The sequence below is a fragment of the Passer montanus genome, unplaced genomic scaffold (genome assembly GCF_014805655.1).
Source record: "Passer montanus isolate IOZ18808 unplaced genomic scaffold, ASM1480565v1 scaffold196, whole genome shotgun sequence".
NCBI classification, from domain to species: domain Eukaryota; kingdom Metazoa; phylum Chordata; class Aves; order Passeriformes; family Passeridae; genus Passer; species Passer montanus.
Window position 1 is genome coordinate 424172 of NW_024366547.1, and position 19639 is coordinate 443810.

Sequence of the window (19639 nt, forward strand, 5' to 3'; positions counted from 1 at the left end):
TGTTTGATAGCTGTGGGAACTGGAGGGATGGAGAGCAGAGCTGTTTCATGTTCATCTCCATCACCTTCCCCTTGCCAATGGCAGGGCCTGGCATGTTGGTGCTGTCATTGTCACCTGAGTCCAAAAGTTTCTCCTGGGTGAGAACATTTCCTCTTCATCACTGAATTCTCAGCAAATGCTAGAAAAGAGAATGGTCATGGCTTACTTAGTTAGAAATTACAATATCTGTAATTTGTTTTGCAGCGCTGATGTTCATGATTTATTCTGAATACTATTTGTTGGTAGAGGAAATATTTTTATAGGTTTTCAGGAGCTTTTTGGAAACCTGTGCACCTGGATAACCATTCAGGATATGTTTGAAAAGGAGTTTAGAGCAGCTTTACAGTTCCTGCACCCTTCCTCACTCCGAGGCGTGGGGCAGCCTGTGCTGGTTCCTTACACCCCTTTTCATTCCTTTCTAAGATAAAAACATCCATATTCCCCAAGTCCTGAGAGATGTGGAAGGATCAATATTTATTCGTCCAGGCATCTTGAGGGAGGTTTGCTGCTCCAGCACCTGAATGTCTGCACATAAGGTCTATGCTCAAGGATCTCTTTCTCTCTCCCAGTTTTGTTTTGTTTTCCATGCTCTATTCTCACCTCTATTTATTTACTTTTCTTTAAGTGTTCTTTGACGTAGTGGTGGAAAATGTTCAAAAGGCTCAACCAGCCCCAGAATGGCCAAGTTATAAAGATGCTTTTGGGTGCTTGGTTGTTGGTTTGGACATTATTTCTGCCACATGGCTGGCAATGAAGGGGAAATTATCGACATGGATCAGGGGGAGGATTTGTGAGATTAGAGCGTGATGAGGTGAAGGATGAGTGAAGTGGCTGGTCCTGAATAGGGAAAATGTTGAAGAAGCTAACACCTTCATCATGTTCTGTTCTCTGGCACGTTATCCCGATGCTCTCAGCATCACTAAAATTCACTTTCCGAACATTCCTCCCCTCGGCTATGAAATCCTCCTGCCAGGGGGAAGCCACAGAGCTCCCGGCTCAGCCCTTCCCACGTTAAGGGGGTCGGAGATGATGTCATTTTTCCTTTCCGATCCCGGGGGGGAAGGGGGTGTCGGGATGGCCAGTTTGAGCGCCCGGGGATTGTCAGCTCTAATCAAAAGGTCGGTTCTCAGGCGCATTTCATGGTTCCTACCCCGCGGGCAGGACTTTTCAAGGAGTGAATGCAGGGGATGCTGTGCCGGGAGAAGGGAGGACCCGCTGCCTATTGAATGAAAGGCGGCGCTGGAGACTTTAATGAGGGGGGGAAAGCCCCAGGATAATACAGGCAACAAATACTTCCCCCCAAAGTATTATTTCCTTCTATATGTTCTCCCCCCCACCCCCTTCCCCTTCTTTCTTCCTGGCTTTTAGTGCGTTTTCTTTCCAGCTTTGCCGTGACCTCCGTCCGCCTCCTCTTCCCTTGGCGCCGCCTCGTTTCCTTACCGGCTCGGATTGCCTTGAAACACCCGATTCAGCAGAAAAAAGAGAGTCCTGCTTTCTGGCCTGGGTGGCAGAGGGAGGGAGGGAGAGAGGAGGATGCCGGGGGGCTGGCGGGGAGGAGCCTGCTGGGACCACACAGCTGAACATTAATCCAATTAGTTGGAGGCAAAGGGAAGAAGGATAAGAGGCTTGGCCAGCCCTCTAACGAGGAAAGGACTTAACGAGCTGGGCTGGAGTACATCAGGGAGCCAGCTGGGAAAGCTTTCCTGTCTAGGAGCTCTCCTATCAAGATGTATCCCAAGGAAAGGGGGCAGCAAGGTTGGAAGCAGTGATAAACTCTCCCGGCTTTCCCTGAGGTCTCCACGGAGTGCCGGGGGAGCAGTGGGACACGCATCCCTTCCCAGCGCTGCTGTAGGTAGGGTCCCGGGGCTCTTCCCAAGACACAAAACCCTTTATTAGGAACTCTGTGTCGGCTGAAGCTTGGTGATAAATGATTTGTCACGGAGGAGGTTGTTTTTTGAAAAGAAACAAACCCCACAGCCCTTCTTTCACTGCCAGAAATGTGGATGCTTTTCAGTGAAGGGCGCTGTGTCCATCCCGGGGAGCTGACATGAGGATGACTGCTCCTTTTGTGCACCTTAGAGCTTCCCTGCAGGCAGGCTGCCTTCCCTGCTAGCTCCCAGCCTGCATTCCCAGCCTGCCCTTTCCTTTTTGGCTCAGATGCTGCCCAGGAATTTGGGGTCAGGTTGGAGTGAGTGGGAAAGGCACAACTCCCCTTCTGCTGAGCGTATCTCTGCTCCAAGCTGGGTGTTGCTGTGTCCACCTAACCAAAACTGCTCTCTTGGACTCTTGGGATGAATGTTTGGTGATGTGGTGGCTCTGGAAAGCCATTCCCTTCTCTTGCTTGCTGCCTGTGGCAGGGGTTGTGGTGTTACAGAAGGAAAATTGGGATCCCCCAGCCATGGTGGCTGCTGAGATCAAGGGCTGGGAACCAGGGGGGGATCCAGCACCATGGAAAAGGAAGAGGAGAGGAAATATTCAGTGCTTGGCTCTGCTTTCCAGTCTCTTGCCTTCAGGGAGGTGGGCTTGTTGGTTTTCTCCACCAGACTTCCCACTGCTCATCCCTGATCCTTTCAGGTCTGGGGGTGGCTCTGCTTGGAGGGGAGAAGCCAAGCTGTGGCTGTGTCAAACCTGGCCCTGGCCTCAACTGGGTTCCTGGGCTTTTGTCTGCTATTGCCCATGATTTGGTTAAGGATGCAAAGGTTCTTGGTGTTTTCCCATTGTTTTGGGTTACTAGGGAAACCCCATGAGTCAGAGCCCTCTCCAGGCTGGGACTTGCCTGGCTCCAGCTGAAATTATTTTTCCCAAGGGCAGAACAACAAAGAGTGCTACTGAGACCCCACAGAAGAGAAGGTTTGGGAATAAAAATTGAACCTTCAGTTTTAATTTTAACCTGTGTATGTTCTTTTCTTAGGTGAGGGGTTTATGAGCCACTTCCTTGCTAACTGATAATAACAAAAATACCTTTGATGTCTCTCATGTGTCCATGCACTTTTTCCTACCCTCTGTATAGGCTTACATGTTTGTTGCTATTTTTTTGGGACAATGTGCTTTGTTCTGTAGAGAGCTCTGATCAAATCTAGTCTTGCCCTGCAGAACAATTCTCCCCTTCCTCTGTTCCTCCCCACAGATAGCCCTCACAGAGGTGACATTATACATTATGCAAGCCCAAAAATGTGGCAAGGGGGACATTCCCCTCCCTTCCTAACCCCCCAGCCCCAGCAAAGAGGCTCAGGGTGAATCCACCAGCATGAAAACCGAGCGAGGGAATAAAAGAAAGGAGTTTAAAGATGACTTGGCTGTTCCGAGTAAGCGATCCCGGCATTTTGAAATGTCAGCTATTCTGCTGCTTTGGCAAATTCTTCTCGTGTCTCTCCCTTTGTTTTGCTTCCCTGAAGAACAGCGAGGTCTAGACCTCGTTGCCAGTGCGGTTTTGCTGTCGGGATCTCGCGTCTGGGGCTGCAGACTCGGGGCTGGCCAGAGGTTTGCTGGGATTTAGGGAGGCCAGCCCTGCTCTCAGGTTGTAATGTTCCTTTCACTGCAAAGCAATGCCTCTGCCTCCTTGGTGTTGCAGGGTTTGGGGGGAGTCCTATGGGGTGGTTGTTCCTGCCTGGTTTGCCCTTAGCTCGCAGCGAGCCTCAAGGGCTGGGCTGTTTATAGGTGGGAAAATTCCATTTTAAATGAAAGAGGAGAGCATTTCTTGCCAGGTGATGGTGTGAAACAGGCTGAGCATGGATGAGAGTGGTAAGAAGATCTTTATCCCATGGCTTCAGGGATGTGGGTTATAAAAACTGGTATTTTTTTACTGGAGCCCTTTGCTGAACAGCTGTTTTTGGGGGAAGGGGTTTCTCTGAAGACACTGACTTGCTTAATGGCATCTGCAGAGGGCAGAGGGAGTTATGCTAAGCCTGCAAACTGCTCTCCAGGTGAATTTCCATTTCCAAGGTGATGCTTAGCCCCTCCAGCTCCATTCCCACTTCTTCCACAGGCACTGGAGCATTTGGGGGGAGCTGGCCCTGCTGATGTTCCCCCCCTGCCCCAAAATTTGGGGCCTGCAGGGTCTCAGCCCTCGCAGCAGCCAGCACCAAGCCCTTTTGATATGATTCTTTCTCTCCCCAAATCAATGATTTATATCTGGCTGTGAAGGGAGGTCTGTAGCCTTGGGCAGTCTGGTTCCACATCTGCTTTCTGAATTAACCCCAAAGGTCACTGCTGAGCTGGTATCTGTTAGGTGCAGATCCCCGCCTAAACCCTGGACTAAACAGGGGCTGGGCTTTAGGTTCTCTTCATTTCAGAGGCTGAAATGGAGTCCCAGGGAGGGCTGAAATGGAGTACCACACTGAGGGAGTGCCAGGTCCCTGTGAGCTGGAGGAGAGTGGGATTTAGCACTGCTTTATAAGGAAGATTTATGGAATGAAATCCCATCTTGGAATAAAACAGCAGGATCTAGTGAGCATCCTGCCAAAATATCCTGTGCAGCTGGGAAGGGAGAGGTCTGTGCTGCTCCATGTGATGCTCCCCCTCACAGCAAGGTCAGGTCGTGGCTGGTAGAGAGGTCCCTAAGGCAGGAACGTGGCTCATCCTGATGGATTGAGGGTTCCTCAGGGGCAGGCAGCAAGCAGCAGAGTGCTGGTGAATGACCATAGAATCCTAAAATCATGGAAGGGAGGTGAAAGCTCATTCCATTCCTACCCCCTGCCATGGGCAGGGACACCTTCCACCATCCCAGGCTGGTCCAAGCCCAATCAAACCTGACCTTGAACACTTCCAGGGATGGGGCAGCCACAGCTTCTCTGGGCAGCCTCTGCCAGGGCCTCACTTCCCTCAGTTCCTTCCCAATATCCCATCTAACCCTGCCCTCTCTCACTTTGGAGCTCCAGCTCCTGACAGCTGCTGGGGGTGAAGGAAAATGCGTGAAGGTTTGGGAAAGTGAAGGAAATGGTTGTGTTTCCTGTCCTGTTCCCCAAACCACCCCCCAGCTCCAGCTCTGCACCTATTCAAGCATGGCTTTAATTTCTCCCTATCTCCCTGCTTTCCCACCCTGCCATATTACCAATATTTTTGTAAGGGATCAAACTTAGGATGTGGAATTTTTCTGGGATGTCAAAGCCTCCTACATGCTAAAACCCAGCCTGACATCCCTGGGGAGTTGCAGCTTCTTGCTGGGCTGGATTCTCAATACCTCAGTGGGTCTGGAGGCCTGAGTAATGTTTGCAGCTGCAACACTGCATGACCTTCCACCCTTCTGTGCACATCCCCCCAAAAATAGGGGTGGGATCAGAAAAAATCCATCATATTCTCATTATTCTTACAAAAGGGGAGGGTGAAGGAGCATTCCACCCACAGAAAGTAGGGATGAGGGTGGGTTGACCAGAGTTATCTTTCCACACTGATGGATAAAATACCCCGCGGCTCTTGCAGCTTCTGCATCCAAAGGGATGCATTAATGGGGATGGACTGGCAGTTTATTGATTAATTTTAATTTTTTATAATCAATTTTGCTGCATTCAAGGCTCAGGATTTGCATTATCTCTCTGCATGGCTCGGAGGCACCCCACGGGAGTATTGGTTGTCATGGGGGAAAGGTTAACACTGGGTTTTTGGGTTTAAAAATGGCCTGAGTGGGTATTTCAAATGGAATCCCAGGCTGCAAAATGGGGGCTTTTAAAACACTGGGGAGGGACTGACATGGACTTGGGCAGCAGTAAAAGGGTAGTTGTCACCTAACCCTTGATGTAAAATTGAAAAACCCCAAAGGAATGGAGGAAAAAATAGAAAAGATCCATAAATCTGACTTTATAACCTTCATCTAGTCTGGAAGGCTATGATAGAGCTGAGGGAAATTAGTCCTCCCTTGGGCAAAGCTAAAAACGTATATTTTAATTAAAACATGAATTCTAGTCAATATTAAAAATTGTCTTAATTCGTGCTCTTTGACTTCTGCAGTGAACCCCCATTTGTGGAACTGTTCATTTGAGAGGGTTTTTGGGAAAAAAAGCCCCATTCTCAAAAATCAGGATGTTTTTCTTCCCTGGGCTATGTTTTCCCACGTGCTTTGCAGGAGGTGCAGGGTCTCACGTGGGTTTTTGGTTGCCCACTCCGTGCCTCTCTCCACATCACTGGGCTCAGCTCTCAGGGACATTTCCCATCTGGGTGTCCTATTCTCTTGGTAGCATTTGGGAGCAGAATTTGTTTATTCATCCTGGAAACGCAGAAGGAAGAGGTTGTAGCTGGTTATTTCCTTTGTAAGGTCATTTTTAATAGCTGAGGATGGTACAGATCTCATTGACTCATGAGCCCTCCCTGTTCTCTTCATTGTGTTGCCTTCTCCTGGGATTTCTGGAGCCATAGGTCAGGTTTGACTCAGCTGAGGAAAGCCCTGGCTTTGGGGAGAGGCAAAGGATTGTATCAAAAAGCCATTTTTCCTTTGGATGCTGGAGTCTGGAGCATTTCCATCCCTCTGAGGGATTCAGATTCTAAAGGAGCAATGGCTCATTGAGAAATGAGGTGGAGGAAACACAGCCCTTGATGGAAATGGTTGATGTCATTGACCATCTGAGCCATTCCTGGGGAAATTCTGGCTTATTCCAGCTTGGATTTTTGGCTCTGTGCTTGTTTCACGTGGGAAAATGGGAGAAAAAACCTTCCTCACAGTGGGAGGAGGGGGATGGCATCTTTGCACCTGGTCTTGGGAAGCCTGGAAGGGTGTGGAACGTGGGAGCGTGGAGGACGGGAGGGGCTTGAGAGCTGGGGTGGCCTTAACTTCTTCCCCGTTGGATTTCCCTCCCTTCCTCAGGTGGATGAAATTTATCACGACGAGTCCCTGGGCGTGCACATCAACATCGTGCTGGTCAGGATGATCATGGTGGGATACCGCCAGGTAAATCCAGCAGGAGTTGCTCTAGTGTTTATTTAGCACTTGGGTAAGCCCGGCCTTGGGAAAGCGTGGCAGCTGTTGGAGCCCAAATGACAGCTGTGCTGAGCAGGGGTGAATCTGAACCTTCCTTAGCCTGGTTTTTTGGGGGCTGAGGGCCTGGATACCCCCCTGGCCTACGGGGCCCTCAGGGAGGTGGGTGGCTGTGATCTGCTGTTATGTGCTCGCTCTGGGATGTGGGAAAACCACAGAGGCTTCCTCAGAGCTCTGCAGATGATGGGGTAGAGGTGGCCTCCCACATCAGCTGCACATTAGTGAGGAGAAGCTGGGGCTGGGATCTCCCTGAATGTCTCCCTGGCTGTCCTGTAGCTCTCGTGTGGCTTGGGCATGGCCAGGAAAAGCATGGGAAGGTTTCCTGAGAAGGTGTGGTTTCTCAGGCTGCACTTATTTTTTAAGGCTTGTTTGAGCACAGCAGCCAGATTTTTCTTTAAAACAATGATTTTCTGTACTTTTTTTGGGGCAAGCCCCTTGTCCCACAGGAATTGTTCTAGCAAGGGTGTTAATGACTCAACACAGTGATGTCTTCATGTGTGATCTGCAAATAAGGCTGGTTAGGTCTTGGAAAAAAACTTCCTTATTCTAGAAATATGCTTGGCTGGCAGAAACCCAACACATCCTGGAGATCCAGGGATGGTTCTGAGGAGCAGGGATAAGGATGGAGGCTGGCTCATTTTTGGAGGCTTCCGTGGGACCAGGAACATCATCTCTAGCTGAGAAAGCCAACAATCCAATTAGCTTTGTCCCAGTCACATTTGTGCTCTGGGCTGGAGGTTGATCTGAGGAGGGGAAGGGATTTGGAGCTGTGGTGATACAGCAGGGTGGGAGCTGCCAGGCTCTGTTAGGGATGATTTATCCTCCCCAAAGCCAGCTCTGGAGGCAGCTGCTTTGTCCAGCTATGTCACTTCTCAGGTTCAGGGGACCATGTAGAAAATAAGGAGCAGATACTTGAATCCAGGAGAGATCTCAGCTCACTGTTTGGATCTGATGCTTCCCGAGCAAGTCCTCCTGCAGCTTTGTCATAGTTTGGAAAGACAGATGTCTGCTAAGGAAAGCAGAAGCCTCCCCTGAAATGGAAAAATGTAACCCCCCCGCTCCAAATTGGTATAAATTTGAAATTAAGGGGCTCTGAGGCAAATATATGGGAGCAGAAATAACAGTTCTTTATTAGAGAAGAAAATAAAAAATAAAATAAACAATGCAGTAGACCAAAACAACAGTGGCAGAGTCAGAACACAGCCTGACACCCTGTTGTCAGGGTGTTGGTACAGTCCAATTGGAATTGTGGCTGCAATCCTCCTGGAGTGTCAGGTGTGGTTCTGCTGGAGCAGGGATCCTGTAGAAGGGTGTAGTCTGCCTCTGAAGATCCAGTGGAAGAGGCAGCTGTTCCTCTGGGAAAATCCAGTGGAGAAGCTGTGCTGCTGTTCCAGAAACTCCAGATTATATCCAGGCAGGAATGCTTGGCTCCTCCCTCTGGGCTCACATCTCCCAATGGGGTGCTGTAGTTCTTATCAGTCACACAGTGACATTCCATAGCCTGTTATCAGCAGAAGTCTCCCTGGAGGGAGGAGTGGGTGTGGAAGAGATCAGGAAAGCTGCCCAATGAACAGGAGACGACTGCCATACAGATGGCAAACAGAATACAATCTGCTTGGCAACCAGGACAAGCTTCTTATCTCCCACTTGGGCTAACGCCTCCGTGGCTGGCAGGGGAAGGGCAGCCCCTGTTCCTGCCGTGCCCAGCAGTGGTGTTGCGCTCCCCCCGCAGTCCGTGAGCCTGATCGAGCGCGGCAATCCGTCGCGGAGCCTGGAGCAGGTGTGCCGCTGGGCGCACTCGCAGCAGCGCTCCGACCCGCGGCACGCCGAGCACCACGACCACGCCGTCTTCCTCACCAGGCAAGATTTTGGGCCCGCAGGTATGCAAGGTACTGTATTTGTCTCGATCAGGTATGTGCAGTTTGCCGGGGGGAAAAGCCAGCCAAGGGTGAGAGGATTTTCTTGCAAGCACAGTCTGTTTCTTGGCCAGCAAGGTCCAGAAAAAGGTTGTAAAAATCTTTTTTTTTTTTTTTCTTCACGTGATTAGGAAGAGAGAGACAGAGAATTAATCCAGAGCATTGACCTGAATGGATAAAATATCTTTATTTATTTATTCTCCTGCTCTTTTGATTTCATTTACCTGTCCTCCCCTTGGACCAAAATGCCTTAAAAATACAAAAATAAGATAAAAAAAGATTAAATACCCCAGGAAGCCCCATGTAGTCAATCAATCACCTTATTCTGTCCTCTGGAGGACCTTTAAAACCTGTTTTTACATGGATTTATTTCTTGGACATTGGAGCATTCAATAAACCCTGGACCAAAGAAGAAGTTCTACTGCAGGAATCTCTCACCCTCTTGGTGCAGAGATTGTGCTGGTGTGGTCTGAGAAGAGGCTTTGCTAATAAAAATTTTCAGGAAAATCTGATGTTTCATGGCTCCACTAGGAAAACAGGTGCTTTGGTGTTACCAGGAGAGGTGACTTTTCCCAGCTCCGAGGCTGCTGCTTCCAAATTCCCATCTCCTCTTTTCCATGCTGGTGGCCAGGTCTGGATTTCCGTCAGGAGACTCCATTTGATGCCGTGGATGGGGTGGGTATTGTCACCCTGATCTGTAGCACAGGTCCTCCTGCTGTGCACAGGAGGAAGGAAAGGTGGAGAAGGAAACCTCTCCTAACTTGGATGACCTCCCTGAAAAGGATCCCCCTCAGCAGGAGATGAACCTCAGGAGATATCCAGCTGGAAACCTCCTGTGCCAGTGGTCCTGTGGCCACCAAATAGCAGACCGTGGGTTGTGACCTGCCCTGGTCCCTTTGTCCAGAGTCACATGGGTGAAATACCAGCTTTTGTTTTGTTTTTCTAGACCTTTCCTGGCAAAGTGACTGTGTCCAAAGGCATTGGTGAGAGGACCTTTTTTGGCAGAAGGGGGAGACTCCCTAGGCTGCCCCTTGGTGGGAAGGAGTCGTGAGATCCATGGAGTAGCCCTGCTCTAGGGCTGCTCCTTCCAGCAGCTCCCTCCCCTTTTCCCTGCGGGTCTGGCTCTCTGCTTGTCACACATCTCCAGGACTTCCTGCAGAATCCCCGTGTCCTTGCCTGGCTGTGCTGCATGGCACAAGGAGCTCCTCATCCACTGGGAATTTCCTTCTGATTGGGCTGCTGGAATAGTAACACTGTGCTTGCTCCTACCTCTTTTCCCCAAAATGAAGCCCTTGTGGATCCCTGACACCCTGTTAAGCTCGGGGATGTGTGGAATGAGGGACCAGAGTGTGGCATGAAATGATCCCAAATATGTCCTTTGACTAGAATAGCAGTGGACAGATGGGTTGTAAATTATTAATTGCTGCTGTAGAGGTCTTGTCCCTCTGCAGTGGGTGGCACAGAGGGGTTTTCTGGCCTGGGCTGAAGGATGCTTGTCTCAGAATTAAATATTTTCCAGGTAGTTGCTTCTCGTCATCATTCTCCTGCGGAGAACCTTTTATACTCCTTCCAGTTCTTACTGGAGTCTTCCTTACAAAAACCTGCCTTTGTGAGCATCCAAATTTTCATACTCCTTTGTCCAATCTCCTATCCACAGCTTCTTTGGTTGGGATTTTATCAAATTTTCATCCTAGACCAGATAAATTTTCCTTCCCCTTGTAGAGAAAACTTCCCACAACTTTATTCTTTCTTGTGGAAAGTTTCATGGGGGTTAAAAAAAATATTTTCAAATTATTTATCCAGGGCTTGATTTATTACTCTATGGTTAAACCCCTTTGTGGGAGTGACTTGGTGTGGATCAAGTATCCCACAAGGAAGGGGGTCTCTGTGGACCCTGTGGTTTGGCCAGGGTGGGTGTAGGGATGTGCACCTCCCTCAGTTCATCAGCACCCCTCTCCTGCTGCTGCCCACTCCTGGCTGACTGAGCTCTCCTCTTCCACCATCCCAGTCCCCAGGGCATGGTTATCCAGCATGGTCCTGCCCTGCTTTTGCCTCTCTGACCTGTGAGTCCTTCCTTCACTAACTCCCTTGATGCCAAAAAGGGTCAGCCTTTAAAAAAAAACCAACACGCGTAAAAAAATTTTGGGGAGTAAATTCTGGAGCGTGCCAACAAGTTTATTGAATTGGGCAGAAATAAGGTGGAAAAGAAAGGAAAAGTGACCAAAATGGAGGTGATGTGTTGCTGCCTGGGCGGGGGAAGATTCCTCTGCCCACAGCTGCCCCACTGCACTGCACTTGATCGAGGGCGGGGGTCCTGGGGCCGGGCGGGTGCATGTGTGGGTGCGCCCCGTGGGGAGCAGGGCTGTGGTTCTGTCAGGGCTCTGGGGAGAGCCTCGTGCCTTTTCTTCTCTGCTTTTTCTTTCTTTATTTGTTTTAAATGAAGGAGAATGTGGGGGATGCCATTCCTGGGCTGGGAGGCGATGACCACCCACGCTGGCAGACAGGGTGTTGTGGGCGCTGTTTCTGCCCTCCTGCCTGCCCAGGTGTGTTGGCACAAGGGCACTGTGGTGCCAGCAAGCCCCACAGCAACCTCTGCTGGCTTTTGGCACACACTGGTGAGCCAGTCCATCCAAGTGAGCTTGGCAGCCCCTCCTCTTCAACGCCTTCCCCTCTGCTTTCTGTTGCAGTGAAGCCAGCTTATGTATTTGTGGGGGGTTTTTTCCCTAAATTTTTCATTTTTTTCCCCTCCTCTCTCAAAGGTTTTCTCTCTCCTCTCCTCCTCTGTCCTTCCCTCCTGTCTTTGCCCCAGGCTACGCTCCGGTGACGGGGATGTGCCACCCTCTCCGCAGCTGCACCCTCAACCACGAGGACGGCTTCTCCTCGGCCTTCGTCGTGGCCCACGAGACCGGGCACGTGTAAGTTGTGGGGGCAGAGCTGGCTGCGGGGGTGCCCCCCTCCCTTTGCAAAGGGGCTGCTGCAGCTGTGAATCCCTTGGGATCTTCCCGCCAGGTTGGGCATGGAGCACGACGGCCAGGGCAACCGCTGCGCCGATGAGACCAGCATGGGGAGCATCATGGCGCCGCTGGTGCAGGCCGCCTTCCACCGCTACCACTGGTCCCGCTGCAGCAAGCAGGAGCTCAACCGCTACATCCAGTACGCCCCTTCCAGCTGGGAGGGCGTGTTCTCCCTTCACACCCCACTGGTGGCTTTTGGTACTCAAAGGTGCTCCCAGGGCTGGAGGGCCTCTGGAGACAGGCTGGAAGAGCTGGGGGTGTTTGGCCTGGAGAGCAGAAGGCTCCAGGGAGACCTTGGAGCTTCTTTCAGTGACTAATAGGGTTCCAAGAGAGCTGGAGAGGGACTTTGGACAAGGGGGAATGGCTTCCCACTGACAGAGAGTAGGGCTGGATGGGATATTAGGAAAAAGTTCTTTCCTGTGAGGGAGGTGAGGCCCTGGCACAGGGTGCCCAGAGAAGCTGTGGCTGCCCCTGGATCCGTGGAAGTGTCCAAAGCCAGGTTGAACACTGGGGCTTGGGGCAGCCTGGTCTAGTGGAAGGTATACCTGCCCATAGGGGGGGGTGGAACTCTATGACCTTGATAGACTGTTCCGACCTAAGCCATCCTGGGATTCCATGATAATTCAAATTTCTCAGTAGCTGAATTTGGAGAGTGGCCTGGAGCTGAGGGATGGGGTGATGGAAGGAACTCCTCTGTCTGACTCTGCAGCTCCTACGACTGCCTCCTGGATGACCCCTTTGAGCACCAGTGGCCCACATTACCTGAGCTGCCGGGAATTAATTATTCCATGGATGAGCAGTGCCGCTTCGACTTCGGCGTGGGCTACAAGACGTGCACGGCGGTGAGTAGGGGCTGTATGGCCACGCTGTCCCCCCTCCCCGGGGTCCCCAGCCAGCCTGGCTGCCACCAGCCTGCTGGTACTTGGCACTGCTGTCCCAGCCCAGCTCCTCTGTGCTCCCCAGTTCCGCACCTTCGACCCCTGCAAGCAGCTGTGGTGCAGCCACCCAGACAACCCCTACTTCTGCAAGACCAAGAAGGGGCCGCCCTTGGACGGCACCGAGTGCTCTCCTGGCAAGGTAGGGGCTGGTCCTGCTCCCTGTGGGAGGGATGTGTCCAAGGGCATGATGAAGAGCACCTTCCTCCCGTGCTGTAGCGTTTCTGTAATGCTGTGAGTGCAGGAGGGCTCTCCACTGGTGCTGAGCGCTTTGGAAGAGGTCTGGAACTCATTCCTTCTCCTCCCTTCCAGTGGTGCTTCAAGGGCCACTGCATCTGGAAGACGTCGGAGCAGCCTTACAGCCAGGATGGCAGCTGGAGCTCCTGGTCCAAGTTCGGCTCGTGCTCCAGGACCTGCGGGGGAGGCGTGCGATCCCGCAGCCGGAGCTGCGACAACCCGCCGTACGTCTGGCTTTTGCCTCCCTCCCTTTCCCCAGCTGGAAGTAGCCACGAGCCAGAGGTACCTGGCTCTTCCCCTTGTTGGCAGTGATGGAGACATATGTTCCTGTGGGAGCTGTGCTATTGTATTTGAGAGGTGCCCTGATGAAGGAAGGAATGATGAATCTGACTCCATGTTCTCAGAAGGCTAATTTATTATTTATGATGCTATTCTATATTAAAGAATACTAAACTATACTAAAGAATACAGAAAGGATACTTACAGAAGGCTAAAAAGATAATAAGGAAAACTTGTGACTCTTTCCAGAGTCTGACGCAGCTCGGCCCTGATTGGCCAATGAGTCAAAACAATTCACATGAAACCAATCAAACAATCACCTGTGGGTAAACAATCTCCAACCACATTCCAAAGCAGCAAAACACAGGAGAAGCAAATGAGATAATATTGTTTTCCTTTTTCTCTGAGGCTTCTCAGCTTCCCAGGAGAAAAACCCTGGGCGTAGGGATTTTTCCAGAAAATATGGATGCCGCACTGTGTCGGGCTTGAACACCATCCCCTCTCCAGCACTCTCACCAGGGTTTGTTTTCCAGCCCAGCATACGGAGGGCGGCAGTGCCCGGGAGCCACCTACGAGTACCAGGTGTGCAACGCCGAGGAGTGCCCGGGGCCCTACCAGGACTTCCGTGCCCAGCAGTGCTCCAAGCGCAACTCCTACTACACCCACCAGAACAGCAAACATTCCTGGCTCCCCTACGAGCATCATGACGGTGAGTGGTCGCGGGTCCTGGCAAAGGAGCAGTAGCCAGATTCCTCCGGAGGACTCTGCCCTGGTGGCCATCACCCTGGGGTGGAGACTGTGCCAGCTGCGCAGATGTTGGGCGGTGGGAGGCTCCTGAGCTGGAAACTGTTGTGCAATAACATCAAGCAGCCAGCTTTTTAAAATCACAGACTGACAGAGTAGTTTGGGTTGGAAGGGACCTTAAAGATTATCTCATTCCAACCCTGCAGCCATGGGCAGGGACACCTTCTGCTAGACCAGGTTACTCACAGTTGGAATAACACTTCCAAGGATCCAGGGGCAGCCACAGCTTCTCTGGGCAAACTGTGCCACAGCCACCCCACCCTCACAACACACAATTTCTTCCCAATACCCCATCTAACCCTGCCTTCTGACAGTTTGAAGCCATTCCCCCTTGTCCTGTCACGCCTTTCTCCTTATCCAAAGGCTCTCTCCAGCTTTCTTGGAGCCCCTTCAGACATTGGAAGGGGCTCTAAGTTCTCCCTGGAGCCTTCTGTTCTCCAGGCTGAACACTCCCAGCCTGTTTCCAGAGCAGAGCGGCAAACTTCTCTGGGCAAACTTCTCTGGGCAAACTTCCCAATACCCCATCTAACCCTGCCTTCTGACAGTTTGAAGCCATTCCCCCTTGTCCTGTCACGCCTTTCTCCTTGTCCAAAGGCTCTCTCCAGCTCTCTTGGAGCCCCTTCAGGCACTGGAAGGGGCTCTGAGTTCTCCCTGGAGCCTTCTGTTCTCCAGGCTGAACACTCCCAGCCTGTTTCCAGAGCAGAGCTGCCTACTTGCATTGCAGCCTTCTGTAATGTGTCCTGTCCTTCCTGAGTGTACTAGGAAAAAGTGCAGGCTCCTGAGCTGCTAGTGGCCTTGGGAGATCATCCAAAGGCTCTCTCCAGCTTTCTTGGAGCCCCTTCAGACATTGGAAGGGGCTCTAAGTTCTCCCTGGAGCCTTCTGTTCTCCAGGCTGAACACTCCCAGCCTGTTTCCAGAGCAGAGCTGCCAACTTGCATTGCAGCCTCATGGAGTGTGTCCTGTCCTTCCTGAGTGTACTAGGAAAAAGTGCAGGCTCCTGAGCTGCAAGTGGCCTTGCAAGATCAGCCACATGAATATCCTGGGCTTTGGAATTGTAGCTGTGCTCAGGGGTTGAGCTGAGTTTCTGTCTTCACTCACCCTAATGAATTTCCGTGACCCCTTTTTCCCCCCCCACCTCTCTTTTTCTCCCCCTTCCCTTTTCCTTTGCCACAGATGCTCAGAAGTGTGAGCTGATCTGCCAGTCTGAGGGCACGGGAGACGTGGTGTTCATGAACCAGGTTGTTCACGACGGGACCCGCTGCAGCTACCGAGACCCCTACAGCGTCTGCGTCCGGGGCGAGTGCCTGGTGAGGTGGTGAGGGGCTCTTGTGGGGCTGGCCCTGTCCTTTCCCTGGCCAGGAGAGAGCTCAGCCCCTTGGGGGCACGGGGTTCTGTCCCTGGGGACCAAGCCTGTGTGCAGCAATTGCAGGGCAGTAACCCCGGGCTGGGCTGCAGGGCTGTAATTCCGACCTGGGCCTCAGACATGTAACCCCAGGCTTGTTCTCTTGTCCCCCGGGTGCCAGCACGTCGGCTGTGACAAGGAGGTTGGCTCCCTGAAGCAGGATGACAAGTGTGGGGTCTGCGGGGGGGACAATTCCCACTGCCGGACGGTGAAGGGCACGTTGGCCAAGACCCCCAAGCAGCCAGGTGAGAGGGCTGGGTGGGTTTGGAAGCAGATTCATGAGCTGGATTTGTGTGTCCAGTTGGAGGAAACCTGCTCTTTCTCTTCCCTTCATCCTTCTTCCCTCCCTTTCAGGTGTTTTGAAGATGTTTGAGATCCCAGCTGGAGCAAGGCACCTTCAGATAGAAGAGATGGAGCCAGCATCCCACAGCATCGGTCAGCATGCCCTAGTGCACCTCTCCCTTCACCCTTTCTCAACCCTTTTCTCATAATTCCCACCAAAGAGGGTCTTGTTTAGGTCATTCCCACCCTCCAAAGTGAGTGACCAGAGGGAATGATATTGAAAATATCTCTTTTCTCCTCCAGCTGTGAAGAATCAAGCCACGGGGAACTTCATCCTGAATGCCAAGGGCCAAGAAGCCAAAAGCCAAGTGTTCATTGAGATGGGCTTGGAGTGGGAATACACTGTGGAACAAGGCAAGGAGAGCCTGAAAACCAGTGGTCCCCTGCACGAGGCCATCAGTGTTTTGGTAAGCCTGGCTGGCACGTGCTCTGGGGGGGCTTGGGGACGACTGTCACAGACAGGGGAGGTGGTCTGAGGTGTGATGTGGCAGGTGATGGAGGGATGTGGGTAGAGGAAGAGGGCATGTCACTAAATCCAGGGAATGAGCCAGCCAAAAGCAAGGGGTGACCAGCTGCATGAGAGAATGGCACATGCTGCTCGGGCACTTGCCTTTGAGTTCAGCTGCATTTTGCTCTGCAGCAATTGCTTATGACTCCAATTCCCATTTTAGTTGTGCTGGTATGTGGGGAATTAGAGATTGGGTTCCCTGGACATGCTGGGAGTGGCAGGTCTGTGCTCCCATCCATCCGTGTGTCCCAGAGTTGGTCATAGGCCACCTTGCCCTGTGGTCCCTTTCCTGTGTCATCATTCTTCCCCCTCTCTGCTCCCTCTGTGCCTGCAGGTTGTCCCTCAGGAGGAGGAGGTGAGGAGCAGCCTCATGTACAGGTACATAATCCACGAAGACCTGCTGCCCATGATTGGCAATAACAATGTCCTGCTGGAGGAGATGGATTCCTACGAGTGGGCCCTCAAGAGCTGGTCCCAGTGCTCCAAGGCATGTGGAGGAGGTAACTTCCTCTTCATAACAGCCTACAGGGCATGCCTGGGGGGTGCTTGGATGTGGCAGAGGGTGCGTGAGCCCCTTGAGGCATCTCTGGCAAGGAGAAATGGTTGCAAAGCAGTTCAAGTGAGCATTTTAGCCGTATTTCTTACAGAAACAGGCTTGCATGATTGCGTGTGTGTACCTTTGTCTGTCTATCCATGGACCTGCTAGAATTTTTGAATTCCTTGGCTGTTTTTAACTGGATTTGAGCCAAGAAACAGTGATTTTGAAGATGACCACTACCAAAGTTTGCACAGAAGTAGGCGTGAGGTTTGCTGGTGAGAGCCTTGTTTCCATATGGCACTGGGATGTGACCTTCAGGTCGTGGGGAGCACCTTGTGCTCTGGGAATCACAGTGGTTTGGGTTGGAAGGAACCTTTAAAGGTCCAAAACCTGATCCAAACCCCTGCCATGGGCTGGGACATTTTCCACAAGCTGTGTGCACTCCACAACAGCCTTGGGGACCCGGCGGGTGGGTCCAGCAGCCGCACGAGCATCCTCAGCCAACCTTGGCTCCCGCCCGAGTGGTGACATCTCAGAGCACATATCCCAGCAGGGGCGCAGGAGAAGGACCTGGGGGACCCTGGAGGGACCCCTACCCCCATCACCTCACCGCCCACGCTCTGCCCCCTCAGGCATCCAGTACACCAAGTACGGCTGCCGTCGGAAAAGCGACAACCGGATGGTGCATAGGAACTTCTGTGACAACGGCAAGAAGCCCAAGCCAATCCGGAGGCGCTGTAACCTCCAGGAGTGCTCCCAGCCCATGTGAGTCCTCTCTGTGCGGCCCGAGGTGCTCCCACTCCTCCTGGGTCGCGTCGGGAGCGTTTCCAGCCGCTTCCATCGCCTCAAACGCCTTCTCCTTGTCCATCTTCCCACGCTGGCAGGTGGGTGGCCGAGGAGTGGGGTGCCTGCAGCCGCTCCTGCGGGAAGCTGGGGGTGCAGGCACGGGCGGTGCAGTGCATGCAGCGCCTGCAGGACGGCAGCAACCGCACCCTGCACAGCAAATACTGCCCCGGGCAGCGCCCCGAGACGCGCCGGCCCTGCGGCCGCCTGCCCTGCCCCGCACAGTGGAGGACAGGAGCCTGGTCCGAGGTGAGGAAACCCCTGGGAGGAGGGGACGGGAGGTGGGTGTGGAGCTCAGGTGCTTGTAGGGGTCAGGGAGTAGAATCCTCGACTGGTTTGGTTCAAAGGGAGCTGTAAGGGTCATCTATAGTCCAACCCCCCTGCCGTGGACAGGGATGCTTTCCATTAGGCCAGGTTGCTCAGAGTCCCATCCTGCCTGGCCTTGGTGGAGAGAAGGGTACAAAACACAGTGGTGTTTTCACAGAACGCTGGAATTGGGTTGGAAGGGACCTTAAAGCCCATCTCATTCCAACCCTTTGCCTTGGTCAGGTCGCCTTCTGTTAGGCCAGGTTGCTCCAAGCCTGGCTTTGAAAACTTCTGGGAATACGGGTACAAGGAAAAATGAGAGAGGGGAGAGCATCCCTGTGCAGAGAGTGTGGGGTTTTGGGAGACAGGGAGGGAAACCCCCCATCAGAAAGCAAAATCCACCTGAGGAACAGTCACCAGCACATCCTGGGGGGCTGGGAGGGTGTGGGGCTGTCCCCACGCTGTCACTGACCGTCTGTCTGTCTGTCTGTCTGTGTGGGTGCAGTGCTCGGTGACCTGCGGGGAAGGCGTCCAGCAGCGGCAGGTGGTGTGCAAGGGCAGCGACAGCGGCGCGCGCTGCGAGGGTGACAAGCCAGAGGCCATCCAGGGCTGCCACATGGCCGTCTGCCCGGGTGAGAGGAGGAGGAGGAGGTGGCACTGGGATGGGGCATGTGCAGGTGGGGATCAACCCCCACGAACGCCTCCAGCCCGTTGTGGCTTCAGGGGATGCCAGCGGACAAGGTTGGGTTGAACGTCCCTGATGCGGCTGGCAGTAAAAAAAAAATAAATTTCAGCCAGCCAAAATATTTCCCTTCTCTGCTCTTAGCCCTGGCATTGTCTGGTTTTGGGTTTTCTGGTGGTTTGAGCTGGTGGAGATGGGCACCCTCAAGTTTGTCTTGGGTGGCATTTGAGTGGCTTAAATGCTGTGTGCTTAAGGGATTTAATTTTTAAGGAGATCCCTTAAGATAAAATCAAAGATAAAATCAAGATAAAACAAACCAAACACCCTCCCGAGGTACTTTGAGTGCCCTCAGCCTCCCGTGGCTGCTGGGCATCGTGGTGCTCTCTCTGCAGGGAAGCTCTCTGGCATCACCACCAGTGCCGATGCCGGCGACCACGGCACCACCAAAGGGCAGCGGGTGCCCCAGGACGGAGCCAAAAACCCCGTGAGCAAGATCTCCTCCAGTAAGTGCTCGTGTAAGGGCGGTGCTTGCCAGGATAACCCTCCCGAGGAGTTGTGCAGCTCCCTGCGGGCAGGGCAGAGGTGGGAGCACAGCCAGCGGTGCTGCTGGGGATTCCACCCTCCGCTGCTGCATCCCCGAAGCCTCTGCTCCAAAGCGCGATGCTCCATTGCCACCTTGTGGTGTACGGGGTCCTGCAGCTTCCGTGCTGAGCTCCCTTTGCCTCCCGGTTTTTATGCCCTTCCCTCTTTACCTTGGAATTTTTTAAGCAGGGAAATGGCTTCTGTTTTTTTCCCCTTGGAGTCCTTCATGGCTGGGGCTCAGTGCATCT

General features: G+C 52.6%; 1 protein-coding gene across 3 annotated transcripts in view; it reads left to right on the top strand.

Moving 5' to 3' along the window:
* Nucleotides 1-19639, top strand: part of ADAMTS14 (ADAM metallopeptidase with thrombospondin type 1 motif 14) — a 31550-nt gene that overhangs the window by 8788 nt on the left and 3123 nt on the right. Inside the window, exons 5-22 of one of the 3 annotated variants that reach the window (XM_039706749.1) lie at nucleotides 6833-6916; nucleotides 8736-8892; nucleotides 10439-10528; nucleotides 11729-11834; nucleotides 11929-12072; nucleotides 12643-12775; nucleotides 12897-13010; nucleotides 13181-13329; nucleotides 13918-14093; nucleotides 15362-15495; nucleotides 15712-15835; nucleotides 15945-16025; nucleotides 16176-16339; nucleotides 16775-16940; nucleotides 17611-17743; nucleotides 17863-18070; nucleotides 18633-18759; nucleotides 19202-19312. In XM_039706749.1, coding sequence (XP_039562683.1) covers nucleotides 6833-6916; nucleotides 8736-8892; nucleotides 10439-10528; nucleotides 11729-11834; nucleotides 11929-12072; nucleotides 12643-12775; nucleotides 12897-13010; nucleotides 13181-13329; nucleotides 13918-14093; nucleotides 15362-15495; nucleotides 15712-15835; nucleotides 15945-16025; nucleotides 16176-16339; nucleotides 16775-16940; nucleotides 17611-17743; nucleotides 17863-18070; nucleotides 18633-18759; nucleotides 19202-19312 — 2401 coding nt within the window. The remainder of the gene's footprint in view (nucleotides 1-6832; nucleotides 6917-8735; nucleotides 8893-10438; nucleotides 10529-11728; nucleotides 11835-11928; nucleotides 12073-12642; nucleotides 12776-12896; nucleotides 13011-13180; nucleotides 13330-13917; nucleotides 14094-15361; nucleotides 15496-15711; nucleotides 15836-15944; nucleotides 16026-16175; nucleotides 16340-16774; nucleotides 16941-17610; nucleotides 17744-17862; nucleotides 18071-18632; nucleotides 18760-19201; nucleotides 19313-19639) is intronic. The other 2 variants (XM_039706750.1, XM_039706751.1) reach the window with 2 other exon arrangements.